The 15415-nt window shown below is 38.9% G+C and overlaps 2 protein-coding genes across 14 annotated transcripts in view; one reads left to right on the top strand and one right to left on the bottom strand.

Moving 5' to 3' along the window:
- Positions 1 to 15156, top strand: part of THOC2 (THO complex 2) — a 111129-nt gene extending 95973 nt beyond the window's left edge. For 6 of the 13 annotated variants that reach the window (XM_030304598.2, XM_030304606.1, XM_030304597.1 and 3 more), the window contains exons 34-38: positions 4484 to 4621; positions 4964 to 5033; positions 5116 to 5273; positions 7421 to 7532; positions 7951 to 7979. In XM_030304598.2, coding sequence (XP_030160458.1) covers positions 4484 to 4621; positions 4964 to 5033; positions 5116 to 5273; positions 7421 to 7532; positions 7951 to 7964 — 492 coding nt within the window. In that variant the 3' untranslated portion in view covers positions 7965 to 7979. The other 7 variants (XM_030304607.2, XM_030304600.1, XM_030304602.1 and 4 more) reach the window with 6 other exon arrangements.
- Positions 14243 to 15200, bottom strand: LOC115506879 (tyrosine-protein kinase Fer-like). The gene is given in 4 exon segments (XM_032592080.1): positions 14243 to 14770; positions 14773 to 14917; positions 14920 to 15105; positions 15108 to 15200. Coding segments are annotated over 4 exon segments (924 nt in total). The 3' UTR covers positions 14243 to 14270.
- Positions 15201 to 15415: the final 215 nt, after the last annotated feature.

The raw sequence follows: 15415 nt of genomic DNA, 5'->3' as shown, positions 1-15415 counted from the left end.
TAGGACAACCCAAAAGACCAGAAGAGAAATTTGATGCATTCATGTAACTGTTCTAAAAACCGAGCCCATTCCAATCCATAAAATTCTATATTGCCTCTGCCGAGCTACCCTTTTGGTAGTTGTAGCGTAATATCAAGAAATACGGTTAATGTAAACTAATCATTCTCTTGGAGGGGAATACTCAACTTGATGGTTGCGTGTAATTACATGTCAGTATTAATTCTTGCCTATTACTCTACTTTCTTGAGTATTCTTCTACTAAAAATAATGTGTAGTTTGTGTATCTTACTGCAGAGTTCATTTCATTATTGTAGTTGAATTGTCCATTGTTCATGTTATTTTGTCTACTTATTATAATATTTGTACCCTCTTTCACTTTGATTTTCCACTTTGCCTCCTCTTAATACCTGCTAAGTATTATTTCTTACTGGTGGGCCAACACAAAACGAAATTTTGAAACAAAGCCAGTTGACATTACTAACTGCTTTTAGATATATACCTTTATAATGAAATGTCTGTGGATATTGGGCAAATAAGCACACATTTTTTAATAGTTCAGGTTAGCCAGTGTGCCTTTGTGCTGAAACTGTAGCATTGTTTTTAGAGTATACTGTATCAATCAAAAGAGTATTAGCTGTACTGTGAATGCTTGCTTTTAAGGTAAAACTTTTTATTGGCTAAATTGTATTGCAATATAGTTGGTTTTCATAACCAGTTTGGGATTGTGTATATCAGTCTTAACCATCAGTGGCTTGGTGTCGGCTATTTTAAATTTATTGGTTAACAGTGTTACCTTGTGAGTATTTATTTCCTGAAACATACTTTAAAGCAGTTTGAAACCTGCTGTGATAGTTAACTGGATTTTCTAATCAACGATGAAAATGATGGTTCCTTACATTTGCAGAAGCCTTTTGAAAATAAAACATGTGAGATAAACATGTTATCTCATTTCATGTTCATAACAGTGCTGTGAGGTAGATAGAACAGGAGGGTAGTGTCTTTTTGACAAATAAGAGACTAAAAAAGTTCTTGATCCTTTCCTAGTGGCGTGTAACTTGTTAGTCATACCAAAACTTGGACTAAAATTAAGATGATCTTCAAGTATTCCTACTACAATGAAAAAAATGGCACACACACAAAAAAATGTATGGTCCCTTGATTCTTAGCACCCATTTCAACAGTAGTTGAAAGGAGTTCCTAATTCTGTTAATGTGTTTGCCTTGTTTTTAAAATTATACTACTACAAGTCAATCTCCCTATCCCCCTTCAGAAAAAGATAGTGATTTTCTGGGTATTTAAAATTCAGTAGAGTTATTCCACATTCAACCAAAAATTTTTGAAAATGGCATCTGAATGCACTTATAAAAATCAGGTGACTCATACCACTTTTCAGATCCTTAGTGTTTGGTATGGTAACTTGGTGATGTGATTAGGTGTTCAATAAATATTTGAAATGAACTCTTATGCTTTTGGACTTTGGTAAAGCATTCAAAGGTTAACTGGTCTGCACAGTAGTTGATGTTGCATTTTTCTTATATGTCTAGGAAGGTACAGTAGCATATGAATGTCTTAGAAAAACAACTTTACCGGACTTTGATCTCTAAAATTGACCATCTATATAAACTCACTGTTTCTGGGTAGCTTTTCCTTTTTCAAGGATTTGAGCGATGTGTGTCTCTTTCTTTCGTGTTGTCACCCGTACATATAAAATGGTTTCTGTGTGTTAGTTTAATTTTTTAGTTATGCTTTGTCCCTGGGATCCTCTTTTTTTTTTTTTTTTTTAAGTTACTTTCTATTTTTGCTTTCTAATCCATGGTAAAAGTAATACATGGATTTGACTTTTCAGGTGGATTAAAGGGAGAAAAATCTAGCTTAATATCCAAATCTTTTCTGTCTGTCTACCTTCCACCCCCAGTTTCCAATTGGCATACTTCCAGTTTGGTCACTTGTGTTTTCACCTAGCAATCCTAGCAGCTGTATTTGATGAAGAAAGTGTGAAAAGCAGCATCCTCCTTTACCCAAGCTTCTCTATAATTTAGGAGGGCAGCAGTAACCATCCTCAAAACAGAATTCAGGTTTTAATTTTGTTCATCTTAAAGCAAGGATTTATAATCAAATGGAAGCCTAGAAGCGAGGCCATCTTTATATACGGTAGCCTTAATAAAGTCAGTGTGGCAGTGTTAACAGATTGTGAAAATCAGTCCTATTGTTTTTTGGACCCATTGATCCCAATGTCAAGAATAAAAGCAAATCAAAAGCACAGTCCAACAGTGCTATCTGCAGATCAATTTAACAAATCATTAATTTTGTTTGGCAAACAAGTATTGAGTACTTGGTGTGCACAAGGCATTAGGAAGTATGTAAAAGTGAAAAAGACACATTAATGAGCTCCCCTACCATACTGGAAACTGTTATGGGCAAAAATAAGTGACATGAAATTAATAGGGAATACTTGTCACAAAAAACGTTGATACAGAATAATCAAGAGATCACCAAGTGAGTTGCAGAGTTGAGGGATGATTGAAGTGCTGATGGCTTTTGAGCTGTCTGTGAAGGTTAGTAGGATTTTAAGAGATTAAGATCAAAGTGAGCAGCCATTGTGGTCAAGAGAACTGCTGGGATGGACAGGGAGTTCGGGAGCCACTGGTAGCCACAGCATAGAGTGTATTGAGTTTGCCCGTAGCAGGATATAATTGTGCAAAGATTGCGAAGAGCTTGGAAATACCTGAGCTAAGGAGTATGCATTTTATTCCACAGGCAACGAGAGACTGCCTGTTATTGTGGAAAAGAGAATATTGTGATCAGAACTATTCTTAGAAGGGTAGGAAGAAGGAATAGGGTTAGGTATGTTCCTAAACTAAGAATGTATTGGTTTTTCAGTTCCCTGCAATACAGAATTCAAGTTAGGCACAATTAAAAACTTTATTCCTTTGGAGGGGGTGTGTGTGTGTGTGCATGGGTGTGCTTGTGTGTACTTACTTGTAATCACACTCCCCCCCCACCCCCCGCTTTTTTTTTTACTTTTATCAGGAGAATGAATACTTCCCTTAGAGAAATCTTTGAGTATTGCAGGAATATATTATTTCTTTTGTCTTATCAGTTTCATACGTAATATTAACTTAAGATATGAATAAACCTCACAATTAGAAAATCTTGAAGTGTTGCTTAGGGCATTAACCCAGCAAGAGCACCTTTCGGACAAGCACTTTTATGACTGTTTTTCATTCTCTTACTCTTTGTTATTAATAAACATTTTGTCTATTTCAGTTGATCATCAACTTTTAAACACTGACATTTTAAAGAATCTACTTCTGCATTCCTATGGCAGTATTTCTGACCAACTGAATTGAAAATATTTGGTGGTGTTAAATAAGTGTTTCTTTAATTTTCAAATGGATGGTTGTCTTTTTTTCATGTATTCCTTTGAATACCAAAAGATTTCCTCATGTAAAACTATTTGACTTTTGACTCACTATTCTTTTCATTCCTAAGGTATATCTAGGATTGCGTAGTTATTGTAATGAGTTATATTTTGTACACTGCTGCCTAAGACTTGTAATGTCTTAAATTGAACATAAGCTTATAGCACAGTTAAAAATGCTGTAAGGATAGGAATCTGATTACTTCCTTAATGTTTTCTAGATTTCCATATTCACTAGGTTATACTAGTGAATTATACGAGATTTCCATATTTACAACTTGCATAAGTTATTAAGATTATCTCTTAATTATTTAGGTAGTGTAGTTTTGATCTTTGGCTGTTTATTGCCTGTGGGCCTTTTTGGCAGAGAAAGAATTCATCGTTTTTCAGTCTTGGGAGTTGTTTTATCATCCTCAGCTGGCCAAATGGTTTTCTGAGCCATTAGAACCAGTAAGACAAATTTCCCAGTCAGTTGTGATTATTTGGTAGAAATTGGAGTGCTTTAAGAAGTAGGGAGTATGCAGCCTTTACATTTATAAAAATAATTTAGGGTAGTGTTTACATGGTATATGTAGAGGCAGAAAAGACTTATTAGTCAAGTCCTGGCTAGGTTTTTATACTTTTGCTTGCTGTCATCGGTTGCCTCCTAAGTGGATGGCAAAACTGTTTAAAATTTCCATGATTGTGTGGAGGTTTGTATTTTTTTCTTAACAGTAGAGAAAGCCCAGACACTTTCACATACGGACTCCTGTAGAGGTAGTGGTTATAGATCTTCACAACAGAGCTATAAAAGGAACTGTCGCTTGTAGATTTACTAATGAGTCTCAGTTAAGGCAGGAATGAACTGATTGAGTTTAAATGAATAATTTTGTAAGGCCAAGAATTGAAGTCTTTGCATAATTTGTGCCATGTTCTTTTATTTCACCTCTTGTGATCCAGACAGCTGACCAGTTTTGACTTTGGGTCTAACTACCAGTTGTCTTTCATTAAGTAAACAGTCAAGCAGGTTATGCCGATACTGGAAAACTAATAATCTTTAGTAATATTGCCTTAATTTAACAGCTCTACCTTAATCATACTCCTCCACCACTGTCCAAGAGTAAGGAGAGAGAAATGGACAAGAAAGATTTGGACAAGTCGAGGGAAAGATCCAGAGAAAGAGAGAAAAAAGATGAAAAGGACAGGAAAGAACGGAAAAGGGTTTGTAATTTTTTAAAAACTAGTTTGGAAAGCCGTTATATGCTGTATGGTGGTGTGTTTGTTGTCTTTTTTGAAGTACTAGTTTCTTGCCTGGCAGACTGTTAATTTAGTGTTTAAACTGATATTTTCACCCGAAAGTGTGTTTGAATCTTCTACGGTAATACGGATCTTCAGCCTAATAATCCCTGCCAGCTCTGCCTGTCTCTCATGTCATTTTGCCAAGTGTGGGACACTATTGGCAATACTCTCCGGTGCTAGTTAGCTGTGCCCTTGTGTAAAAGTAATATTTTAAAACAAAAACATAACCTCTTGATCAATGTAGTTCACACTTCTTGGTTCTAGGATCATTCAAACAATGACCGTGAAGTGCCACCGGACTTAGCCAAGAGGCGAAAAGAGGAAAATGGAACAAGTAGGTAGATTTATTAATACGTTTGAAGCAATCATCAAACTGAATTGGAAAAGGCTTTCATGATTCTCTTTTGTAATTTTAGTGGGGGTTTCAAAACACAAAAGTGAAAGTCCATGTGAGTCTCCTTATCCAAATGAGAAAGACAAGGAAAAAAATAAGTCAAAATCTTCAGGCAAAGAAAAAGGCGGCGATTCGTTTAAATCTGAAAAGATGGATAAAATCTCCTCCGGTGGCAAAAAGGTAAATTGGGAAAACAAAGGGACAGAATGCTTTTTCTTAAAAGTTTGACTCTCTGAATATTAGCACATACGGAGTTTTTTGGTAATCTGATAATCTCTTGTTAATTATTTGAGGGTGGGAAGAGGAGGCATTGGGGGAGGGCAGTTTATCTGGCAAATTCGAGCCAGTACGGTCCCAAACAAATTACTGGGAGAGTAGAATTAGTTTATCAGTGAAGTTTCCTTTTCCTTCATTCCACTCCCACCTACTTCTGTTCATTGACTTTTAGCTTTTCCTTTTTGTTTTCTTCCCCCCCCCCACTCCACCAACAGTGATTTTAGTTTCTTTACATTCATGAGGTTCAAATACGGTCACATGTATTCTCCCTGATGAGTAACACTCTCATAAAGTCTTTATTAATTGTGATTTTTAAACATTTTTGTAACATTTTCTCCTAATAGACTTAATGTGTATGCAACTCGTATTTGATTTTCAAACTAAGTATAGTGTGCATTCTCTTAGATACTCATGGATGATATTCAGAATACATTTCCTGCATCTGCCATAAAGTAGGCAAGTCATTATTAAGGTGTAAAGTGTTTCGAAAGCATTATTATGCTATATATAGTCATAGTTCTTTTTTATCTTTTGTTTGATATTTTTTTAAAGTTTGCTTATTTTGAGAGAGAGCGTGCACGTGCGCGCAACTGGGGAGGGTCGGGGTGGGGGTGGGGGAGAGAATCCCAAGCAGGCTCTGCACCGCCAGCACAGAGCCTGATGGAGGGCTCAAACTCACAAACTGTGAGATCTTGACCTGAGCCGAAGTCAGATGCTTAAACCGACTGAGCCACCCAGGCGCCCCTGTAGTCATAGTTCTTAAAAGCAGTTTTGGAAAATTATAAGGTGATTGTTTTAAAGTCTCTATATGCTTTAAAAGTGAGGCTTCTCCTTTTAAATAAGTACTTTTTTAGTTGAGGTAAAATTCACATAACATAAAAATAATCATTTTAAAATGTACAATTCAATGGTATTGAGTATATTTACGGTATTATGCAATCAATGTAGCCAGTTCCAAAATGTGTTTATCACTCCAAAGAGAAACGCCATGCCCATTGAGCAGTCATTCCCAATTTCCCTCTCCTTTTAGCACCTGCCAACTACCAATCTGCTTTCTCTCTCTATGGGCTCACCAGTTTGGGATATTTCATATAAATGGAATTGTATAATAATGTGGCCTTTTGCGTCTGACCTGTTTCACTTAGCACAATATTTTTGAGATTCTTCCATGGCGTAGCATGTACCGGTGCTTCATTTCTTTTTATGGCTAAATAATATTCCACTGTACGAATATACCACATTTGTTCATCCATTTGTCAGTCGATGGACTTTTTTGTTGTTCCCTTTGGCTGTTGTGAATAGTGCTGCTGTGAATGTTTGTGTGCTGCTCTGAAGTGTTTGTCTGAAGACCTGTTTTCAGGTCTCTTGTCTGTATACCCAGGAGTGGAATTTCTGGGTTTTATGGTAATGCCATGTTTAACGTTTTGAGGAACTGACAAACCATTTTCCACAGTGGCTGGACAGTTTGTGTTCCTGCCAGCAGTGTACGAGGGTGCCAGTTTCTCTACGTCATTGCCAAGACTTGTTATTTTCTGTTTTTTTAATTTTTATTTTTAATTACATTTTTTTAAAAAATTCTAGCCATCCTAGTGGGTGTGAAGTGGTATCTCATCATGGTTTTGATTTCACATTTTCTTAATGACGAATGATATTGAGCGTCTTTTCATGTGCTTGTTGGCCATTCATATACCTTCTTTGGAGAAATCTCTTCAGATGCTGTGGCCACTTTTAAATTGGATTGTCTTTTTGTTGCTCAGTTGTAAGACTTCTTTATATAGTCTGGATACTAGACCCTTATGAGCTGTATGGCTGGGAAAAATATTTCCTCCCATTCTGTACATTGTATTTCACTTTCTTGATAGTGTTCTTTGATGCATGAAAGTTTTTATTTTTGATAAAGTCCAATTTTTTTCTATTGTTGCTTGTGCTTTTGGCATCATTAAATAAGTTTTTGAAGAAAAATATGTGACTGGTGGGTGATAAAAAGGGATTTTGAGCTGATTTTTATATTTGGTTTTCGCTTCCCCAACTAATTCCACCATTCCTTATAGGAGTCCAGGCATGATAAAGAAAAGATAGAAAAGAAAGAGAAACGGGACAGTTCAGGAGGAAAGGAAGAGAAGAAACAATATCCTTTTCATCTTATTGGCATATTTAATCAGTGTAATGGAAAGCTTTGATACTGGTCATGTTTAGAATTGTACCCTTGTAGTATGTGGTCTGAATAAAGTTGAAGGGCTTAACTAGCCTTTTAGTAGTCTCTTCAGTTAACCCTCTCAAGTATATGAAATGTGGAAGGGGGAGACTTGGTATGTTTTCTTTTTAACTTCTGTGGTGACTGAGGTTGTTTTACGCCACCAAGATTCTCTCTGGCTGTATTGCCACCAAGAGGAAGAAAGGGAACAGAGAGTCCTTTGGGCTGGGGCGCGGGGAATAGAAGGGCAAGATGATGAAGCAGATGAGCAGGGCTGGTAGAGGTTGAGGCTACCAGGCTAGTCAGAGGCGAGTAGAACCGCGAGCTGAAGGATTGATTGCACTAAAAGTTGAGACACCATTCCTTTCTTGTTTTGTTTTTTCAAAGTTGTTTTCCCTTAATTTGTCATCTACTCATAAGTCCTCGGACAAGCACAGATAATGAAGACTTTCAATCAAGGTGAGTGTTCTCTCACCTCCTTTCATTTAAAGGGAGAGATATAAAATGAGGTCTGATCATGCTGAGGAAACTAGATACGTTTTGCAGGCTACAACTAGAAGTTTGCACCTAACTGTAATGACCAGGTCTTTGGGTATAGATGTAAAATAAGATTCACAGTTATTTTTAAACTGTTTTCATCTTAAGCTTGCTGATTAGCCACACTGTTTTTTTTCTTCGCACCAAGATATATTTAAGAACATCTGGCTTTCTCTTCAGCACTCATTCCCGTCTTCTCTGGATAATTATTTACCTTTTTTAAGTACCTATAGCCTTGTAGGTGGTGCTGGCATCTGCACTTTACAGGTGAAGAAATGGAGACTCTGAGAGGTTAAGCTGGAGAGGCTGACAGAGATCCTCGCTGGCAGAGCCAATATTCAGAGCCTAGGTTTCCTTGCCCTTTAGTGTTCTGTTTTTCTTTTTGCCTTTTCATGCGTACGTGTTATCCAGAAATTTCTAGGTTTCTGTGCCTCATTTTCTACCACAGCCCATGTTTTTGCAAGGCCAGAAAATACCGCCTGTGCTTTTAGTTCTGGAATTTAAAATATGCAACTTTGTTTTCAAGGTAATTATGCCTTATATGAGATTTAAAAAGTGTTTAACCATCTTAAATAAATGGTATGTGGACAGTAGTTCACTCTGTCTTAGTGAAAAGAGTGTTCAGAACCTAATACAGTCTTTTTTGAGCACTCGGATCATCTGAATAGCTGTTGTTCGGTGATGCCTTAGGATTATTGGGATACGTAGGCTGCTTTGCCCTCTACGTTTAATGGCTTGAGATGACTGTATTTGAAGGTCTTGACTTTGTGGTAGCTCCTTTTCTTGCTTCCCTATTAGCGGTCACTTCCTAATGTATGCTTCCTATCTAGACCCTCCCCCTAACATTTGCTGCTGCTTTTATGAAACCAGAGAGAGAACCAAGGCTGTTCACAGTTAAATTAAGAGTCAGAAATGTAGGAAAACCCGTTCTGTATTAGGGTATGAGTTTTAGGGAATGGGTTTTGTCCTATTTATTTTGGCCGCAGGGTGGGGACTTGAGTTTGCCAGATGGGTAATGTCCTGATGGGTGGTGTGCCTTTCCAGCTTTGTTATTGTCTGCTTGTTATCTATGTAGTAGAATGGGGTAAATGAGAGTTAGGAGAGAACGTTGAGAATTTAATAGACTTTCTTTAAAATCTTTAGGAAGATTGCCCATTCCTCAGTTCAAGTCATCCTCTCCCCCAACAACTAGCTGTTTTCCCTAGTGAACTATAAACTCTTAATCTTTCTTCTTTTTTTACTCTTCACTTTACTCTTTCTTTTGACGTTTTGCTTTTTAAAAAACTTTTTTTTCATGTTTATTTTTGAGAGAGAGAGTGCGAGTGGGGGAGGGGCAGAGAGAGAGGTAGACAGAGAATCCGAAGCAGGCTCCAGGCTCAGAGCTGTAAGCACAGAGCCTGACATAGGGCTCGAACCCACGAACTGCGAGATCATGACCTGAGCCGAAGTCGGACGCTCAACCGACTGAGCCACCCAGGCACCCCTTGCTTTTTAAAACTGCTTGCTTTCACCTGGTCTCATTTTTTAAAATACTTTATTTATTTTTGAGAGAGAAAGAGACAGACACAGAGACAGAGTGCAAGTTGGGGAGGGGCAGAGAGAGAGAGGGAGACCAGAATCTGAAGCAGACTCCAGTCTCCGAGCTGTCAGCGCAGAGCCTGACGTGGGGCTCGAACTCACGAACTGTGAGATCATGACCTGAGCCGGAGTCGGACGCTTAACCGACTGAGCCACCCAGGTGCCCCTCACCTGGTCTCCTTATTAAAGAGAAGGAAAAAACCTGCCACTTAGATCTTCATTAGGAATGAGTCAGCCATTGTGACTGACCACTTTCACCGTGATTCTATACATCTCTCTCTTTACTCAGTACCTAAATATTATTCTTTGGCACGTGAAAGTTTTACTGCAGACTTCTTTGAGTTCTTACTCACATGGGCCATGGATTTGTACTTTACCTCTCTCTATACTCTTTCAGGACCAAAGGCATGAAAGATTGGCTTGGGTGTTAGATGTTAGGTCGGTGGTCTTGTAACAAAGCTTCTCAATTCAGATATCCTTTTACGATACATTTGGCTTGATGTTCATCCTGTTCAATTTCTTCTTGACAACTGTGTCCTATACTTTCTCCTTGGGTAGATTCTGAATTTTGTGAAGCTCTGGTTGATTTTTTCCTTCTTCTGGCTGTTCTGGCTGCCTCTTTTTTTTTTTTTTTTTTAAGTTTTATTTATTTAAGTGATCTTTATACCTCACGTGGGGCTGGAACTCACAACCCCGAGATCACGAGTCCCACTGTCTTGCAACTGAGCCAACCAGGCGCCCCCCTGGATGCCTCTTCCTATTTGGATACATTCTAGAATTGGTCAAGTCTTTCTGTTCTTCTTTTTCTTTTAGAAGTTTCATCATTTCTGATTGGCACCATTTACCTTTAGGCTACTTTAAATCTGCTGCTCCCTGCTCCCTGCTCCCTGCTTCCTGCTTCCTTTTTTATTTATTTAATGTTCTACAGAAAAGAGAACTGCGACACGTGTCGCATTTCCATGATTCAGAGATGTTATTTTTTAAAGTTTACTTATTTATTTTGAGAGAGGGAGAGGGAGAGAGACAGAGTCACAGTGTGAGTGGGGGAGGGGCAGAGAGAGAGAGGGAGAGAGAGAATCCCAAGCACGGAGCCCAGTGTGGGGCTCAAACCCACAAACCCTGAGATCATGACCTGAGCTGAAATCAAGAGTTGGATGCTTAACCGGCTGAACCCCCCCGGGCGCCCTGTGAAAGATGTTGTTAATTGTTGGGGCGCCTAGGTGGCTCAGTCGGTTGAGCGTCCGATTTCAGCTCAGGTCATGATCTCGAGTTCGAGCCCAGCGTCCGAGCCCAGCGTCGGGCTCTGTGCTGAAGGCTCAGAGTCTGGAGCCTGCTTCGGATTCTGTGTTTCCCTCTCTCTCTGCCCCTCCCCCGCTCACGATCTGTCTCTCAAAAATAAATGTTAAAAAAAAATTTCTTTTTTTTAATGTTATTAATTGCAAGATTCATTGTTGGTTTCTAGGACTTTTTTTTTGAGTAGGATGGATAGGGAAATGACATTGATTTGTAAGTATCACCCTGATTTGAGAAAAAATAAAGTGAGATAAGAGATAAGATTAGAGAGAATAAAATACATAAATGTGACCCAGATTAAATTCCTTCCAAAGTCTTCTGTAATCTTTTCCTATCTCATAATTTTTATTGGTAAAATCCTTTTTCCTTGTTCTCTGAATCTTCTGTTACTTGTTATTACTAACGTTTTTGTCCAAATTTATCTTATCTCCTTGATTTAGTCTTTTGAACACTACTAGCTGCTTTGCCTTTAACTATTCCCCGTGGTTTAATCTCTAAGAATTCCTGCCTATTAAAATTTGTCTCTTACAACAATCCTTTAGCTTCTCAGTATTTATTTGATATGTGTGGTCCTCAGTTCATGAGTGTCAAGGTTAGCTAACTTTTAAGAGTCCTTTGTGAGCCAGACGCTGTGCTGAGGCTTGCTACCAGACTCTGAGAAGCTCAGTCTTCTTGGACTTTAATTTTTGATTTCAGAGAACATGAGCAGTGAAGCGCTACCCTGTCCATCTGCATTTGTAGTGTCCTAACGCTCCAGTTGTGATCCCCCACTCCATCCAGGCCCGATCGGTCTCCGGTTCTTCTCTCACCTCCAGTATCCTCCTTGTAACCTGTTTTATCCTTTAAACCCAGGGTTGCACATTCTTAGCCCCAGGGCAGAATGTGGCTTGTTAGTGTATTTTCTTGGCCTCACACAATATTTAACATTGTTTTAATTGATTTCCTTTAAAAATCAGAAGAGTTGACAAAATCCGAATATCCGCTTTTCTCGAAGAATTGGAATATTTGGCAACATTGTGTCCTGCTAGACCTGCCTAGGTGCTGGCTACCTCCCCCGCCCCTTATATAGAGAGTGGGTCTTTTTTTTTTTTTTTTTTAAATAGTTTACCTCAATCAGTCCCCACCCAGTTGACTTCATTTGTTTCCATTACGTATTAGCCTCTGTAAACCCATTGATTTTGCAATTCCTGTTCTCAGCCTTTTTTCTTTAGTCCATACTTGGAAATTGACTTCCTAAGTGCTCAGAGATCGCTCATTTTAGGAACATGTTGCCATGGTGAGGCACAGTCCTAGGTACTTGTAATATGTGTTGGAGTGGGGAGTGTGCGGTTAAGTTTCTTTTTCAGTTTCCCATTGCTTACATGTGGGCATGTCAGTTTGCCTAGAGTCCTAGCCACAGATTCCTGTGTAATGTACGAGTATGTTACTTATCCCCCTCCTTCGATTCTGATCTTGTTGAAGGCAGTGACTTCATCCTTTCATTCTAATCAAACAACGAGGTATTTTTCTTTATTACCTGCTATGTTTCAGATACTCTGTTAACTTCACATGGAGAGCTATGGACGGAAGTATTACGTATACCTCTTTGGGATTGATGAGAAAGAGCATTGACTTTTTATTGCCCTCAAAAGGTGGTTCACTTTACTTACAGTATTTGATAGTACCCTGTTTAAAAGAAGTTTTCTTTGTATACTGCAACACATTTTTTGAGGGCGGGTTTACATGCTTTTATTTGGGTCTGTATGTAGTAATCATTAAATGTGTTAGAAAGTTTGTTAGGAGATTGAAATGATAGACACCGACTATTTTTCTCTTCGTTACCATCACTTATACTCTTTAATGGGTGTGCATTCTTTATACTGCTATTCGTACGTACCAAACAATTGGGCAGAATAGGAGGAATTTTCTCTTTTCCTTTTTTCCATTTAAGGTAGACCTAAATGTTGACTAGGTGCTGTGCTGTTTCTATCGGGACATAGGCATGAGCACTTAGAAGAGGGCTCCCATGCCACATTTACCTCTGAGTGTGACTGTCCCTTACACGTGCCATTATCCTAAGAGGCACCCCTGGGTGTGCTAAGATTCAGTTCATCAGAATCCCAGTTTAATTCTGTGTTACATTTCTCTACATGAAACATCTTGGGAAGTGTGTTTATTGTGATAAGAATTCCTAGGTAGCAGTGTAAGGACAAATGAAAGGAGTAAAGTGGCATTAGGATGGTTGTCGCTGTGTCTTTCTCCTGTATCTTCTTTCTTCCTCATAAATGTTCATTTGACTTTCTGTCAGCCTCATCCATGCATGCCTTTCTTCTGCGTGCACGCGCGTGCGTGTGAGAGAGAGAGAGAGAGAGAGAGAGAGATATGGAGGGAGGGAGGGAGGGAGAGGGAGAGAGAGAAGTAGGATCACGAAATCCTGACCGTTTCAGAAACTCGTGAAAATGAAGGCAACTAAACTCTCAGATGCCTCCTTTGAGGTGAAGACACTTAACCAGAAACAATCTATTTTGAGGGCTCATATTTTATAGTTTCTCTAAAAAAATTTTTGTTGCCATTAAGAGGGCTCTTTTATGAAGAATCTATGTACTATTGAAACATTTCTTTAGGACCTTTTTGGTGAATCTGATCTTAGAGACAGAGAGAGAGAGAGAGAGAGAGAGAGAGAGAGAGCGCGCGCGCGCGCGTGCATAAAGACATACCTCTGGTAAGAAGGCTGAATTTATGTTTGCCTCTCTTCTATACTTTGATCACCAGTCTAGCTGTACTTTTCTCCAGACCACCCTACTTTTCAAACTTGCTTCTTGCTGTCACAACTCTCTATAAAGTAACATTATTTAAAATTGGCTGCCTCAGCTCTGAGAGGGTGTTCTTTGAGGGCATTCCATGCATGGTTTTCTGACGCCCTGACAAAGGAGGGGAGGGTATGCTGGAACATCAGGGAGATTGCAACCTTACTAATACATCAGGGCCTATTAATGGGGGTGTTGGGGGGAGGAAAGAAAAAAACCTCAGGATGTCCTGTCCAGATAATACCCAGTAGAAAGTGATGTTTACAGATGTAATCTTGTCTTTCTGCAAACATGGTATTACCAGTGCAGTTTGTAGCATCGATAGAGCAGAGATGTCTAGGGTGGGGGACAGACGACCGGACCGAAGCCCGAAGTAGAAACTCTGTGAGAAACCTCCACCGTCCTAAGTGTGAAAAAGATCTGTGTTATCTCTTGCATTTAGAGTCTGTGCTTTCTTGTTTACAATTGTTAAAGTGGCACATGTTTAAAAAAATAGTAAATCAAAAAATAATCTTAGGAGAATGTTCTGGGTAATGTGGTATAAACGCATGGGTAATAAGAAGAAAATATTACTCTGCCGGAAGATAGAGTCCTAAAGGCTGAGTTTGGCACTGTTTCATCACTATATGACTTTCTTCTTGATGGCAGTTCTTTCTGAAGTTCACTGAACTTGGGGTGGTTTTCAAGTTTGTAATCCCAGCACTTCAGCATTGTTTTATAAATACGCTCTGGACATTGCTGAGAGACTGACATCCAGTATCTTCTTTCCACTTGCTCTTGTGCTTGCTGATTTGTCATTCCAGGGTGTGGACAGACCCCTAAGCTGAAGGTCTCCCAGAGGAGGATGCCCAAGCTCCATGCGTCACTCTCAGAACGATATCTCCCATAATTAAGAGCTTCTGGTGCTGTCCATTTAATGGGAATCTGCTTTAAGTCAGAAGATGAATACACACCACCATCCTCTTGACGAGACATTCCAAAGTCACTGATTTTCAGAACATTATTTTCACCTCCAGGCAGTTTCTTGCAGCAAGGTCCCTGTGTATACAATTTTTACTCGAAATTCGCCATCCAGAAGCAGCATCTAATGAAAATTTCACTAACTGTTTTAGTTCATCCTTCTTTCTCAGAAGGGAGAGGAAGTCGCCTCCTGGACTCCTGGAACCAATTCCTTAATGACATAGATAGGCTGTATTTGTGTGCAAACTCCTATAAGTTTGACAATATCAGGATGATTATATTGCTTGAGGATTTTGGCATCTTGTGAAAATTTTAATTTCAGTTCCCAGGAAAGATCATCTTTACATGTTTTAATGGCAACAGCAGTTTTATCCTTTAATGTGCCCTTAAATATATGTCAGCAAAAGTTCCCTTGCCCAGTAATTCTCCTACTGTGACATCATCATGACTGAGACCCTCATTTCTTATTCTAGTTATGGCCATCCCGATACCATGATAATCTCTTTATTGCAACACTTTTTTTTTTCAATTTGAAAAATTGAGATAAAATTTATATGACCTAAAATTTGCCATTTTAAGATGGTTTTTAGCATATTCACTATGTTGTAGCCATCGCCACTAATTCTGGAACATTTCCATCACCCCCAAAAGAGGCCCCATACCCGTTAGTAGTCACTCCCGGTTGGTTCTCCCCTCCC

The sequence above is a fragment of the Lynx canadensis genome, chromosome X (genome assembly GCF_007474595.2).
Source record: "Lynx canadensis isolate LIC74 chromosome X, mLynCan4.pri.v2, whole genome shotgun sequence".
Lineage (NCBI taxonomy): Eukaryota > Metazoa > Chordata > Mammalia > Carnivora > Felidae > Lynx > Lynx canadensis.
This window is presented reverse-complemented; position numbering and strand designations above follow the sequence as displayed.